This window comes from Sus scrofa, chromosome 18 (assembly GCF_000003025.6).
Source record: "Sus scrofa isolate TJ Tabasco breed Duroc chromosome 18, Sscrofa11.1, whole genome shotgun sequence".
In the NCBI taxonomy this organism is placed as follows: Eukaryota; Metazoa; Chordata; class Mammalia; order Artiodactyla; family Suidae; genus Sus; species Sus scrofa.
In genome coordinates, this window is record NC_010460.4 from 55,631,560 (window position 1) to 55,646,565 (window position 15,006).

At 57.2% G+C, this 15,006-nt stretch overlaps 1 protein-coding gene across 3 annotated transcripts in view; it reads right to left on the reverse strand.

The window, feature by feature from the left end:
• Positions 1 to 14,160, reverse strand: part of ZNF777 (zinc finger protein 777) — a 31,002-nt gene extending 16,842 nt beyond the window's left edge. Inside the window, exons 1-4 of one of the 3 annotated variants that reach the window (XM_021078688.1) lie at positions 13,087 to 13,249; positions 8,085 to 8,945; positions 6,635 to 6,761; positions 4,286 to 4,399 (exon numbers count right to left, since the gene is read on the reverse strand). In XM_021078688.1, the coding sequence (XP_020934347.1) occupies positions 4,286 to 4,399; positions 6,635 to 6,761; positions 8,085 to 8,945; positions 13,087 to 13,203 (1,219 nt within the window). In that variant the 5' untranslated portion in view covers positions 13,204 to 13,249. Of the gene's footprint in view, positions 1 to 4,285; positions 4,400 to 6,634; positions 6,762 to 8,084; positions 8,946 to 12,713; positions 12,738 to 13,086; positions 13,250 to 13,831 lie in introns of those variants that run through there. The other 2 variants (XM_003134910.5, XM_021078689.1) reach the window with 2 other exon arrangements.

A 15,006-nucleotide genomic window follows, 5' to 3' on the forward strand; every position in this document is an offset into this window, starting at 1 on the left:
CGAAAAACCACCCTGTGGAATTCAACACCTTTAACCGCGCTCCCTCCTTCTGGAAACACTCTTTTCTTGAAACACCCAGTGATGTGCCCTCCTCATGTTTTGCTGCCTTTCTGGCCACTCCTCCTGTTTCCTTTGTCTCCTCTGGTCCTTCCTCCTTCTTGTTCCAAATCCCACAATGGTGATTTTCAGTCCTGGCTGCACAGGAGAATCACTGTGGAAGCTTCAAAAATAAAAACACAAATACTAACACCTGTCCTGGGCCCTGCTCAGACCACATCTCCAAATCCGCCCTATGGCTCAGGGCTCCAAGGGCTCGGCCTGTGCCTCCTCGGCTCCTCTAGGCTGCGAAAGCTAATCCAGGGCCTAAGCCCCGGCCTCTGGCCCCGCCCTCTTTTGCGAGCTCCAGGCTCTCTTCACACCTTCTCCCTGAGGTCCAGGGACCTCACCCCTAACGCCTTCCCACCTTCCCGTCCCTGTTGTCCTCCAGCCACCCTTTCACTCTCGTCACCACTGGGAGTCACCCTGGGGACCCCTCTCCTCATATTCAATATCCGCCAGCCACCAAGTCCTCTCTCTCGCCTCCTGCCAAACACATCTCCAAATACCCACGTCCCCCGGGGCGGTGCCAGGTCTGCCCCCAGGGCGGCACAAAGAGCCTGCCGGTCTCCTGGCCTCCAGGCTCTGCTCCCTCCAGCAGGTGGAACTCCCACTTGTCCCTCCACTGAGAGCCCCCTCCTCCGGGGCCCTTGCTGATCACCGGGTCTCAGTAAGGGCCCCTCCTTATGCCTCAGAACCCCGATGCCTGTCACATGTGTGGGGTATTTAGTCTGTTAACATCAGTCTCCTGACATAGAACCTGGTGCAAAAAGCATCAGATAAACTTAATAACAAAGATACAAGTGAAAATGTGGTGTAAAAACTCATGATTTTAGGGGCTGTCTAACGGTTTATCATAATTTCTTTGTTTGTCCGGGCTGCACCTGTGGCATATGGAGGTTCCCAGGCTAGGGGTCTAATTGGAGCTGTAGCCTTGGGCCTACACCACAGCCACAGCAACGGCAACGCCGGATCCTTAACCCACTGAGCGAGGCCAGGGATCCAGGGATCGAACCCATAACCTCATGGTTCCTAGTCGGATTCATTAACCACTGAGCCATGACAGGAACTCCTTATTTGTACATCTTAATTCATATTTTGGATTCTTTTCTAGACTACAGACTCTGAGAAAGGAAATTATTCAGTTAAGTAAATGAACATTTTAAATATTGAAAACATAGTTTAAGACCAAAAAAAATATCAGGTTGCTTTTTAAAAAGACTGAAGCTACGTATAACATGTGCGAACCTGGATGTCAGCCAGGCCTTCTGGATTGTTTTCTCTGCTAATTGGTTGGGTGACCCTGGTCCCTGGCTTTCCCAGGCCATGAACAGGTGCCCCAGCTCCGAGAATTTTGAGAGCAGGGTCGATACCTGAATCATCTTCAGGTCTCCTGGCCCTTCGGGATCCCAACCGTAAATAATGGTTTATTGGAACATCCACTCAGCCAGCTCGCAAACTTGTCACGCTTGGTGTATTTGCAGCTATGAAAATTCTCCGTTTTCTACACATTTCCCCTTAGTATCACACCTCTGGGTCAGGCCCGGGGCTGGCTCTGTGGCCGTCCCTCTAAGAAGGACACTCGAACAGCAGGCTGCCCCTGGTGTGTTCAGGGCTCTGGCAGCTGCAGACTCACAGTGTAAACCTGTGAGCCCAAGGCCAGGGCCTCAGGTTCCCACAGAGGTACGAGTTCAAGGCCACCCCCGGCCAGCGGTTCCTACGTCCTCCCCCATTCTCCCTCCAGGCAGGCCCCAAGTGGCCAGAGACAGTTCGTGGAAGAAATGGCACATTCCAGCCACACAAGGCAGCCTCTGTGAGCCCGTCACTGCCCACAGAAGCTCCGGCTGTGGATGCACTGGTGCCAGAAACAACCCCGCCCTCGACAGAGCGGGTTGGGGTTATTTGCTTTCGATCCTGGCCCCACACTGTGGGAGGCCCACCTGTGATGAGGGCATGAACAAGAAGACAGAGGAAGGGGCCCGAGTTTCCATCCCCGAGAGCGAGTCTAAGAAGATGCTAGAAGAGAAGCACCCGGATCACAAACCCCCAGGGACACCAGGTGGGCTTTAGGATTTTTTTTTTTTTTTTTTTTTTTTTTTTTTTTTTTGTCTTTTTGCCATTTCTTGGGCCGCTCCCCTGACATATGGAGGTTACCAGGCGAGGGGTCGAATCAGAGCTGTAGCTGCTAGCCTACGCCAGAGACACAGCAACACGGGATCCGAGCCGCATCTGCGACCTACACCACAGCTCACGGCAACGCCGGATACTTAACCCACTGATCAAGGCCAGGGATCGAACCTGCAACCTCACGGTTCCTAGTTGGATTCGTTAACCACTGCACCACAATGGGAACTCCCCGGGCTTTAGGATTTTTATCACAAACCGCCTCTCCCCTTTCTCGTCCACTGCCCCCCAAGCCCCCTCTGATTTCTCCTCCTTCAAGTCTCTCTCCAGTCCCACCGACACGTGCTTTCAGACACGGCCACCCAAACCTTTCACATACAGACTTACTTTCCTCCGAACAAAAGATCTGCCACAGGCCACACCTTGTCACACGCCACACTTTGATCCTGACCCCCACTCTCATCTCATCTACATTTATTTTTTCTTTTTCAGCCACACCCTCGGCATATTCAAGTTGCCAGGACAGGGACTGAATCCGAGGCACAGCTGCGACCTACATCACAGCTGTAGCAATGCTGGATCCTTAACCCAGTGCACCAGGCTGGGGATCGAACCAGCGCTGCCACAGAGACACAGCCAGATCACTAACCCACCTCACCACAGCAGGAACTGCATCATCTCATCTCCTTTTTTTTTCTTTTTTTATGGAAGTTCTTGGGCTAAGGGTTGAATCAGAGCTGCAGCTGCTGGCCTACACCACAGCCGCAGCAACACGACACTGGATCGAAGCTGCTTCTCTAACTACACTGCAGCTCGAAGCAACGCCAGATCCTTAACCCACTGAGTGAGGCCAGGGATGGAACCGGGGTCCTCATGGATACTAGTTAGGTTCTTAACCCACTGAGCCATGACAGGAACTCCTCGTCTAACTTTTAAATCCATCCTTTTTGTCTTCCGGAATGAACCAGGATGGCCTCCCTCCAGGCAAACATCTAGAAAGTCATGATGCTTTAGGGTTTCCCTGAAACACATCAGCACTTATTCTTCCTCAGGCTTCTGTCTCTCTGGAAGTGACCTCTGTCCTTACTCCACGGGGCTGCCATCACTCTGTGTGACTCTGGACCTCCTGGGAGCTAGTTTCCACGTTCCAGAGCCAGCGGCGTTATTTCATACAGGGCCTGGCTAACAGCCCCACGAGTTCTCCGGCTAGATTACCCTCCTCTTCCAAAAGCCGGGCTCACCAATGATGTTTGGCTGCAAAGGACAAGGATCTGCTCCTACGAAGACCCAAGGTAAGTGATGCAAGTCCAAGGGCAATTCCAAAGCAGGGGCTTCAAAACCAACCGCACCCCGAAAGCAGCACAGTGCACTTGTGGGACGGCTGAGCGGCCACCGCGGAAGGGACGGCTCCCCACGCAGAGACAGCGGCTGGTGTCTCCTGGGCCGCTGCTACCTGCCCATGCGCATGCCAGGTTCCTCGCTGGCAGGACCAGTCCCGTTTCACAGATGAGAACACAGGCCTCCCACAGGCTGAGTAGCTAAAACCACACAGTGAGGATGCAGAGAAGCTGGGGTTCAAGTGTGGGCGGCCTGACCCTGGCGTCTGCCCTTGAGCCCACAGCCAGGCCTGCCTGCCACACCTCGCCTCCTCGTCTAGACACCGCCCTGCGCTCTGTGGGACGTTTTCAGGTCCACGTCTATCCCTATCCCTTCAATGAGCAGCTGCAGGACCAGGCACCGGCCCTTCTCTGGGAGCTCGCAGCTGCACCAGCACCGCACCCTGACACGCGAGTGCCTTTCTTTCGGTTCTTGTTTAGTTTCCTGCAAAGAGTGAGGTGATGCTCATTCCGTCAAAAACTCCCCGAGACAATGAGCCAACGGCATTCCCGTCTCAGCCACTCGGGCCACTGGCGCTCATGGAGGCCCGAGCAGGTCGCAGCACCTGCAGGCCTCCTCCCTGCCCTCAACCACCAAAAGAGCCCTCCAGGGCCTGCCGTGCGTTGTAAACCCCCCACGCTGGGCCTCCTGAGTGCTGGAAGGTCTAGGTCACCTGGCAGCCACTCACCAGCACTGGGATCTGCAGGCGTCTCGCCCTCCTCAGAGTCCTCCTGCTCCTGCATGACCGGCCGCTCCCCGCGCTCCATCTGTGACATGAGGTCTGGTTTGGAAATTGCATAGTCTGGGCAGGAGGAAGAAGAGAAGACATACTATGGGATGAGATCACACTAGGTGCTACAGAGGGGTCACCTGAGTGAGTGTGACAATGGGAACAGCTGCCCTACCTGAGGCTGGCAGTGTTGCAGAAGGGCTGAGTGTCCAGCACTTGTAGGGCCCACAGAGTGTAGGGGTGTGTGTGTGTGTGTGTGTGTGCGCGCGCGCACGTGCAGCACGTCCGTACACGTGCATGTGTTAACCTCACCCTGTCTCCTCCCATCGGGACCAGCGGTGGGGCACCACCTGCCCACCAGGGGAAATGCCCTCTGTCACCTGCAGCTCACAGGTGGCCAAAGGCTGCTCAGGTTTTCCTGACAAAAGCAGAAGATATTTGAAATTTTATGAACTAAAAAACTAATCCTGATAAGGTTTAGAACCCATGAAACAAAATACTGATAGATTTTTATTTATTTATTTTTTTTTTAGGACTGCACCTGTGGCATATGGAAGTTCCCAGGCTAGGGATCAAATTGCAGCCCGGGCCACGGCCTACGCCACAGCCAGAGCCACACCAGATCTGAGCCACATCCACAACCTACACCACAGCCTGTGGCAACACCAGATCCTTAACCCACTGACTGAGGCCAGGGGTCACACCCAAATCCTCACGGATTCTAGTCGGGCTCTTAACCCACTGAGCCACAACAAGAACTCCAAATACTGACAGATTTTTTTTTTTTTAACATTTAAAAAAAACTTTAAAATTCCTTGGAAGTCAAACTGAAATATGAAGAAACGTGGAGGAGAGTATCACACATGCACATTTGTAAAACACAGGGCAGAGGGTTAATCTCCGTCATTACATAGAAAGCGCCTCTACATTTAGTGAAAAATAAAAAATTAGAGATACAAATAATTCGTAGGAAATAGACAAATGGCCAACAAACGTACAAAAAGAAGCACAAGTTCACTAAGCGTCAAAGAAACACATGTCACAATAACCAAGTGTTATTTTCCAGCCATCAGAAAAGACAAATCTTTTCGGTGGGAGAACCTTGGTCGGGGCCAGGGTGTGGAGAACGGCTTTGCCACATAAACACCACAGCCCTCGGGAGGGCCCGTGACACTGTCACCGAGCCCCCTCCTGGAGTCCATCCTACTGAAATACCCCAGAAGAGCACAAAAGCACAGAGATGCTGACCGTGAACGGCAGCGGCCAGAGCCCCAGCGGCAGCAGCGAGAGCCCCAGCGGCGGCCGCTCATCAGTGGTTCCGTACCTGCGGCGAGTGGGGACACCACGCCCGGCCCGGTGTGCTGATGTGGAAAGCTGTCTCTGACTACCGTTAGGTCAAAGACGTGAGTGATCCCATGTGTGCAAACCACAAACCACATGGGCACAAGTGCACAGAAATGCGGAGAAACAACAAGGGCCCAAGGGTTCTCGGGGTTCCCTCCAGGGAGCAGAACTGGCGGGTGTGTGTGGGGGGTGCGCTTTATGGTACAAATCTAAATGGCTGCATGTTCACATTCCGTAGAGACTGTGAAAAGAAAAATCCTGTGGAGAGGTATACATGCATGCAATTAATAATTCCAGCAAGAACCAAAGTGTCCATGCAACAGCAGCGTGTTTTTCTAATCCCTTTGTGCCCAAAGAACTCCCCATATCAGAGAAAAGGACACATAGAAGCTAAAGCGTGTACCCCCAGGTCTCCCCTCAAATACTTTCACGAACAGAGGCAAAAGCACCCACAGACCTTGGGGTAAGAGAGAACTCGGGGATACGGTGACTTCCTCGTGGGGACCTAGGATGAGCATGTAATCCCCAGGTCATGCCTGGTCTCTGCACAATGGGGACGAGGACCTGGGGGACCTCCGTCCATGGATGGCAGCGCTCCGCCAGCTGGGCGGAACCTCAGGAGGGCCGACGCCCGGGCTCGCTCTGTGCGGGAGAGGTGACAGGGCTCCCTGGGATTCTCACAGAGACCTCACACTCTGCCTAATGACAGTTTGCTGGCAAGACCATCTGAAGATACACACTGCGGCCACGGGGAAGATAACATACAAAGGTGAGGGGCAGCTGGCCTCTGTCCCCTGGCCCCAGCGGGGCCCTGGCTGAGCTGGGCTGTGCTGCACTGATGTATTTGGGCATGTGGGGTGTCATGTTCTGCAACACTGTTCTGGGGGTTCGGAGCTCCCTAGGGTTCCTGGCGAGCCCCCAGCCCTCGCACGGGCAGCCGCGTGGGCACAAGGGCCTCCTTACCCATGGACACCAGAGACTCGTAGTTGCCCCGCATCACGTTCTTGTACAGCTCCTTCTGCCACTCGGACAGGTTCCCCCACTCCTGCTCCGAGAAATGGACGGCGACGTCATCGAACGTCACGGGGACCTGAAAGCACAGGCAGGCTCAGCTCCGGCCAGGCCCTGGGCTGCCAGCTCCGAAGGCCCTGAATGGCTCTGACCCCCTGAGCCTGGCTCCAACCCCTCTTAGGGCTGGAGGAAGGGCCCCATCTGGTCTGGTCCCTTCCTCTCTAACGGGACAATCCATGGGGCTATCAAGCACCGCCCGCAGACCAGCAGCAATGGCCTCACAGGGAACTTGCTGGAAATGCAGACTCTCGGGCCCCACCTTAGACCCACTGATTCATATTCGGGATTTAACGGGGTGATGTGTGTACACAATAACAATCGGAAAAGTGCTGGCCTAGACAGCATGGTCCCTGGGCTCCCCCTCCATGAGGCCGTGACAACGGGCAGGAGCATAAAAGAGCAGAAAGAACACCAGTCCACATTTAAGTGCTTTCCTCTGAGGGAAAAATATTAAACCTCGCTGTTCCCTAGTTTTTTTAGGATACCTTTTTTTATTTTTATTTTTGGCTGCACCCACAGCATGTAAAACTTCCCGGGCCGGGGATGGGACTTGTGCCACAGCAGCAACAGGAGCCACAGCACTGACAATGTCAGGTCCCTACCCCACTAAGCCACCAGGGAACTCCTAGGATACCTTCTGAAATTACATCTTTACCAGAACGAACATGACTTATAAGATACCTGATAAAAATGTCGAGCAGGACGGAGCCCTGGGACGGTTCATCAAATTCTCCCTCCACCCCGACGTGGACCCACGGGTTCACCCTCGTCCACAGCTCTACCACTTGGCCCTCAGCTTGCCTTCTACCCTCAGCCATCGCGGACGGAGTCCCCATCCACACCCACAGCCAGCGACCATCCCTCTGATCCACAACCTACGCTTTTGTCAAGAGGAGAGGTGGTTTGGCTTTGCTGTGTCCTGTTCTTAGAGATGTGGGACTGGTGACAAGGTCCCATCGTATTGTTTGCCTTCTTTTTTTTTTTTTTTGTCTTTTTGCTATTTCTTGGGCCGCTCCCACGGCATATGGAGGTTCCCAGGCTAGGGGTCGAATGGAGCTGTAGCCGCCAGCCTACCCCAGAGCCACAGCAACTCGGGATCCGAGCCGCATATGCAACCTACACCACAGCTCATGGCAACACCGGATCGTTAACCCACTGAGCAAGGGCAGGGACCAAACCCGCAACCTCATGGTTCCCAGTCGGGTTCGTTAACCACTGCGCCACGACGGGAACTCCTTGTTTGCCTTCTTAACCTTGGCCTTCCCTTTCCTTGATGTCAAAGTCCCAAGACAATTCCCAGTCCCGGACACTCCCCACGAGGCCCCAGTTGGGATGAGGTTACCTTGGGAACTTCTCCGTTGCTGCCCGGGGGCAGCCGGAGGATCCAGAAGTTTCTGTTCTTCAGCAGGTTCTCCATGTTCTCCAGGCGCCTCTGCAGCAGCCCGTACTCCTGCAGCAGCGTCCCCAGCACAACCCACTTGCTCTCCAGGTGGTTTGCAAACTCCACAGCCGTCTTCTCACAGTCGGCGATCTTCTTCTCGTTCGTCCCGGTCCTGCCCTCCAGGGTCAGGAGCCGCATGGCTTGGGCCTCCAGTTTCCTCTCCACTGCTTGGACGGCAGCCCACACGGCCAAGCGGGTGATCTCCGCCGTTGGGAGGGGCGGGTCCTTCTGGGCCCCAGGAGAGGTCTGGAAGGGGGTGTCCTTTTGGGAAGCCGGGCTCTGGAGCAGGGGGTCCATGTCGGCCTCGGGAACCGTCGGGGAGAGGGTCAGGGGGTCTTTCTCGGGAACTTCGGGGGAGTGGAGCGGGGCTTCCTGGTGGTGGGTGGAGTGGGAGAGAAGTGAGGTCTCTCGTTCAGCAGCAGCTGGCGGCGGAAATGGGGTCTCTTCCTGGGGAGTCAGGGGGCCCTGGATCTGAGTCTCTTGCTCGGAAGTGGCAGGATACAGGAGCGAGGGTCCCTTCTGGAGAACACGGGGCATTCGGCCAGAAGTCTCTTGCTTGGGAGGACTGGGAGTCTGGGGTAGGGAGCCTTGCCGGGGAGCAGCGGGGGACAGAGAAGGAGCTTCTTTGGAGGGAAGAACGTGGGACTGGAACAGGGTTTCTCGAGGGAGTCCAGCAGGGGCCTGACCCGGGGTTTCTTCTTGCAGGATGCTGGGGAATGACAGAGGTGAGGAGCGCTGGGCCTCCATGTCCAGCCGCTGGACCTGTATTCCAGGAAAGAAAGGACAGGATTGAGGGCCAGTCTCCAGCTGGCAAAGAAATCCCAACGCCAGGCGCCCACAGGAAAACGGCTTCAGGAGCAAATAAGGTATGTTTCACGGACGTGAACCTCTTCTTGAGGCCCTGGCACCGATCTACACATCAATGGCAAAACGACTGCTGACACCAAATAAAAGGGGGCTATGCCACCTGCTTTTTATAGAGCCAGCTCCTCTTTCACAACATACATGTCACAGGTGTCATTTCACGAGTGGCGGCATGAGAGAGGAGGGAGGGCGCTGGCTCTGAATGAGAACACTTGGCTTTCTGTCCTGTCCACCCCAACGCTGCCCAGGTCGCCTGGCCGTCATGCAGCTTCTCTGTTCTCAGGGCCCTCATCCATCAGGGACACACCTGCTACCTCGCTGAGTTCTTGGAGCATATCGCGCATTAAATAAAACACAACTTTGAAAGACAATAGAGAATTTTGTCAATGCCAGGCTGTCCCAAGGCTGCCAGCAAGGTGGGGCTGGTTCTGTTAAGAGACTTGCCTTGAAGGTGAACCTGACATCCAGCCCCACGGCTTCGGCTTGTGTTATCAGGCAGCCGTGGCGCCCCTGTCCTTCCCCTCACTTTGTCCACCAGGGAGGGCACCCCAGGACCTTAAGTTTCCCAGACTCTGCTAAAAGCTGAAGTGCTGACTTATCAATAACATTTCTCAAAGGGTTAATCCTGGGCGGGTTCGCCTTTACGACCTGCTCTACGACCCGGTCCCTGCTGGAGAGGCAGAATGGGCTACTGGGCCTTGGGGCCGGCTCCCACTGTGTGCAGAGGGGAGAGAGACACCGAGACAGGTGCGAGGATGCCAGTGCAGACTGTCCTGGGGAGCCGAGGCTCCTGGGGCAGATGGCCCACGGCGGTGGGTGTGTCCTGGCCGTGCAGGGTTCCCCCCATGGTCCGCGAGGAGAAACGGAGGCCTGGACCGGAAGCAGAGCTGAAGTAATCAGTTCTGTGATCTGTGTCAAGGTTGGTGGGGACTAGAATCAAAATAAAGGCGGTTCCTTCAGTCAGTCACCCCCCCACCCCACCTTGTGATGACCATGTTGAGAGAATGCTCGTGTCATCAGGGAGGCGAAGCCAAGGGCTTCTGAGTGACCAGCTCTGCGTTCAGCTATCCAGACAATCAATATGCTTATTGGAACTGAACAGAATTTCTTCTGCATCAATGTTTGTCCATTTCTTCATAATCTCCCTTCAGTGAATCTGCTGAATGGCCAATTACTCTGCACCAAATACAAGTTGTCTTTGAAGTACCCGAAAGTCCCCTTTGATTTCTTTGAAAACTAGCATATCCCTGGTGTCCAGTCTGAAATATAGCACGTGCTCAACAAACGTCTGTAGAATGAATAGTGTAAATGATTGTGTTACCAAAAAAAAGGGATTAGACTAAACAAAGTTCCTTTGGTCATCTATCAAAGCCACCAAAACCCATTTGTGTCTTCTATTGCTTTCTTTTCTTTGTTCATTCATTCACTTAGGGATAGCTCAACTGAGACAGCATCACACTTTTAAGCCAGGGATTGAGGGAGTTCCCGTTGTGGTGCAGTGGTTAACGAATCTGATTCAGAACCATGAGGTTGTGGGTTCGATCCCTGGCCTTGCTCACTGGGTTAAGGATCCGGTGTTGCCATGAGCTGTGGTGTAGGTTGCAGACACGGCTCGGATCTGGCGTTGCTGTGGCTGTGGCATAGGCCGGCGGCTACAGCTCCGATTCGACCCCTAGCCTGGGAACCTCCATATGCCATGGGAGCAGCCCTAGAAAAAGGCAAAAAGACAAAAAAAAAAAAAAAAAAAAAAAAGGATTGAAGATTTAAGACCTAGTTCAGGCCAGAGGTTTTGAGTTATTTGATCCCATAGCTCGGCACTGAACCAGATGTGAGACTAATGAGTCAGGTGGCAGCTAACAATTATTTGACATTTATTATGTGCCATGAACTCTGTTTTAAAGGGTTAATCTTCACAAAACCCTATGCACAGGGACTACTAGACTTAGCACAGGGAGGCACCAAGGCCTGGAGAGGCTAAGTAACCAGCCCAAGGTCACAGAGCAGTCTGGCTCCAGAGCCTGGGCCTCTGCCTGCACCGTACAGGTTGCCTCTAGGCCTCATCTGTCAACTGAGACAGCCGGTCAGTATGTGTTCTGAATTCTTTTTGCCTCTAAGATTTGGAGGCTTGCAGATTAAACAAAGACCTGTGGGAAGACATTTCCATCTGATGCTGGGGTCAAAGACCCCTTTGAAAAGCTAATGAGAATTATGGATTCTCTCCCTCAAAAAACACACAAGGGCATCCATACAAAATTCTGCAGGCACTCTCAAGGGTTTCGCAAAGCCCTGAACCTGATGGCTCATCAACAACCAAGCCACCCCTCCACTCTGCACGGGTGAGGGCAAGACTGGCCGACCCTCTGAGATGGGAGCCTCAGCCACAGGGAAAGTGACGAGCATAATGCAACACAACAGGCACATTGATAGCCCTGTCCTCACAGGAGGATTAGGGTCTTTGCCTACGACTAGTAGGAAGAAGGGGGGCCAAGTTAGTCTCCCAGAGTAATACAGAGGTTTAACTGAAACAATGCAGAAAGGCTTCAGGACTGGAAAATAAAGCCATTAGGGCCAAGACATCTTTACTAACTAGTCTAATCGAAGCTCAAAGGAAAATACCAGTTCTTCGCTCTCTGTTATTAGACTGTCTCGATCCATTTCTGGATTTGGAGGACTGCAGAGCACGAGGGGCCACAAGGGCACATCCCCTCCAGTACCCCCGAATGAGAGACCCTTGCTGTAATGTCATCAGTCCCAGGAAACCTGTGGCTCGATATTACCCTAAGCAGATAGAAATGGCCCAAGAGAAGGCTGGAGCTGTAAATACAATATGTAAGAAGCAGCTTGCATTCTTTCCTGTTGGGGGCAGGGAGAGAATTCTCCTGGTTCCTATTTCACAGGATTGAACCCACCCTCCCTACCCGTGCATCATCCTAAGCTGGTGGGGTCTCCAGGATTCATCCATGAGCAGGAAAACACATACTCATACCCATCTGACTTAGAAAAAAAGCTGTGCCATTGTCTTGTCATACCCAGCGTGGTTCACGCAGAACTACACACTATTCAAGGGCCCTAGAGGTCTAAGCATTTCAAAGCCACTTTATTTGATTTTTCCAAGCAGTGTTTACATATCATCACTATTGCTATTATTATTTTAAGACCTGAGAGGCCTTTTAGCAAGCCGTAAATCCCCAGGCCTTGATGGACACAACAGGAAACTGAGGCTCAGGGGCACTGCCTTCCTTCCATGCAGCAATCCTCCTCCCAGCACCGGCTACTGCATCTCAAAGAGCAAGTCTGCGGGCAGGTTTTTAAGAACGGCCCCCCCGAAGAGGCACGCCAGCCCCTCAGGCTGTAGCACATCGCTCCCCAGGCCCCATCCGTCCCGACAGCCAGAGTTCGACCCGGACCCCCGGACGCAGAGACCCGAGGCCCAGGCGCCGGAGCCCGAGAGTCACCTGCTCCCCACGCCGGAGACGATCGGCTGGGCGCTGCCCGGCCTCCCCCCGCCCACCCCCCGACGGGCCGCGTCCCCGGCGCGCCGGCCCAGGCCCCCCACCCCCGGGGAGGCCGCCGCCAGGGCCGCCCGCTCCCCGTCCAGGCCCGCGGCCCCGAGGCAGGCGTTTCTGGGCACGCGGGCGCCGCGCCACGGATGGCTCGCTACGTGACCTTGGGGCAGGCAGGGCCGGTCGCCGCCAGGTGTCCGTGCCTCAGTGTCTCCGCTCTGCGAAATGGGGAGAGCCGCGTCAGCGCCGCGCTCCGGCCGCGGGAGGCTCCGCGGGGCCGAGCTCTGCGGAAGACGTGCGGCGGCAACCCCGACGGACGCAGCGCCGGCTCCGCAGGGAGCGAGGCGCGCCGCCCCGCCGCCCGCCTCCCGGCCCGCGTGCGTGCCAGGCCCCGGGCGTCCCCGCAGCCGCGCCCGGACGGCGGCCGGCTCCGCGGCCCGGCTCCCCGCCCGCCGCCGCCCCCCCGCGCCCGCCCAGCCGGGGCGCGCGAGCCCCCGGGCCCCCCGCCCCCACGTCGCGGCCGTTCCGTCCCTTACCGAGACCCCAGGCCGGGCCGCCGAGCCCGGGACGCGCAGGCCGTCCCCAGGGCCCCGAGTCCGCGCGTCCGTGCGCGCGCGGGCCGCCCTCACCGGAGCCGGGGCCGCCTCGGCCATGGCCCTGCGCTGTCCGCCCGCCGCCGCCGCCGCCGCCGCGCGGCCCCACGCAGGCCGGCCCCCGGCCTCTCCGCAGGCGGCGCCGGCCCGGCCCGGCCTTGCCCGCCCGGGCTCTCGCGGCCGTCGGGCCCGGCCTGCTCGCGGCGGGCGGGGACGGAGCGGCCGAGCCCGGCGGCGGCGTCGGAGCGGGGCGCGCGGCGGTGCGGCGGCTCCGCGGGCTGCGCCCCGGCCGCGAGCTGGGCCCCGGCCCTCAGCACCGGCCCCCGGCCCGCGCGCAGCCCCTCAGCGGCCGCGGCTGCGACCCCGGCTCCGGCCCCGGCCCCGCTGCGAGCTGCGCTGCCGTCCCGGCGCCTCTTCAGCAGGGGAGCTGCACCGCAGCTGCCATGTTGATACAAACTGCATCCTGGGAGGCATGTCCCTCTCAGGCCGTTTAAAGAGAAACACTCCGAGGCTCGTCGGAGGCGGCAGGAACCCAGACAGCTCCATCTACAGCCGGTAGGAGCGAACAGTGTGTCGAGCGAGCAGCCAGGCGGCGACGGACACGCCCTGAGCCCCGGGCCGGCCCGTCGTGCCGCCCGGGCCGGCCCGCCCGGGCCTCCCCCCGCCCCGGGGCCCCCCGGCCGCTCACCTGGGGTCCTCGCCTCCCCGGGGCGCCTGGGGCGAGACCCGGAGGCGCGAGAGCGGAGCGGCGGCGAGAGCGCGCGGCGAGGCGGCGCGGCGGGGTCTGGAGGCGGCTTGATTGGCTCCGACAGCCTTCCTCCCGCCGGATCCCCCCGCGCCTCTCAAACCCAGAACCCGGGGCGCTCGCTTTCAAAACCTGCGCTCACAAAGGGATCTGGGAAGCCCGTCGCCCCACAGAAAGAGGCCCGGAGTTCATGTGACCAGCGCCGTGCAGCCCGGGTTCCAGGGGCGCAGGGGGTTGGGTGCTTTTGTGAAACGCCCGAGTGGTGTTTTCGACCTGAAAGGACAGCGCGCCGCGCACCGGGGCGGGGGCGGGGGCGGGGGGCGGCCGGCGGCGCAGGCCCCGCGCCGGGGAGGAAACTGAGGCCCGGGGCAGCGGCCTCTCGGGGCCTGGTGGGCGCGCGCGCTCTCACCCGGGGCGCGAGCCTCCAGGCAGCGGGGGAGCGTGGAGTGGGCGACTCCCCTCCCCGGACAGGTTCGCGCCCACCCCCGTTTGCGGAGCGCCCGCGAGCTGGCCAGCGCTGGGCAGGACCCGAGAAAAGAAGGACGGAGGAAGTACAGGCAGGCCTCCTGGTTGCAGGTGGCGAAAACCGCCGGGACTAACGGAAGGAGAGAAGAAGGCAGACGCTCTGTGTTCACCTAAAGGGACCCCAGGGGGCTCAGGGGTGGTGTTGCCCGGGAGGCGGCCGGGCCGGCCTTATTTTGCTGTCAGCTCGGACCCCCCTCGAAAGGGGGACAGTGAGGGCAGAGCCCACGCCGGGGCCCCGGCGTCCTTTCCCTCCCCTTCCCGGCCCTTTCCTATCGGGCAGCATCGAACAGTGCATTCCGCTCGTTTCGCTGTTTCCCATTTTTATGTGGCTGCTGTGCTTCGGCCCACACCCTGTCGGGACTTGCCTTTTTTCGGCGCATCATTATGTTTTTGAGATATAGTCATCTTCAGATAGGCATATCTGGTTCATTTTAACCACTGTATAGTATTTCACTGGAGAAACTCCAGTTGACCCCCCTTCCCGGGAGGGGTGTCTGTAGACATGCCACGTTGCCTACCATGCAGTGGCCCTCCGAGGGACAGGGAGACCCAGACACCCAGGGGCCTGGGTGACAGTGTCGCTTTCATCCTCC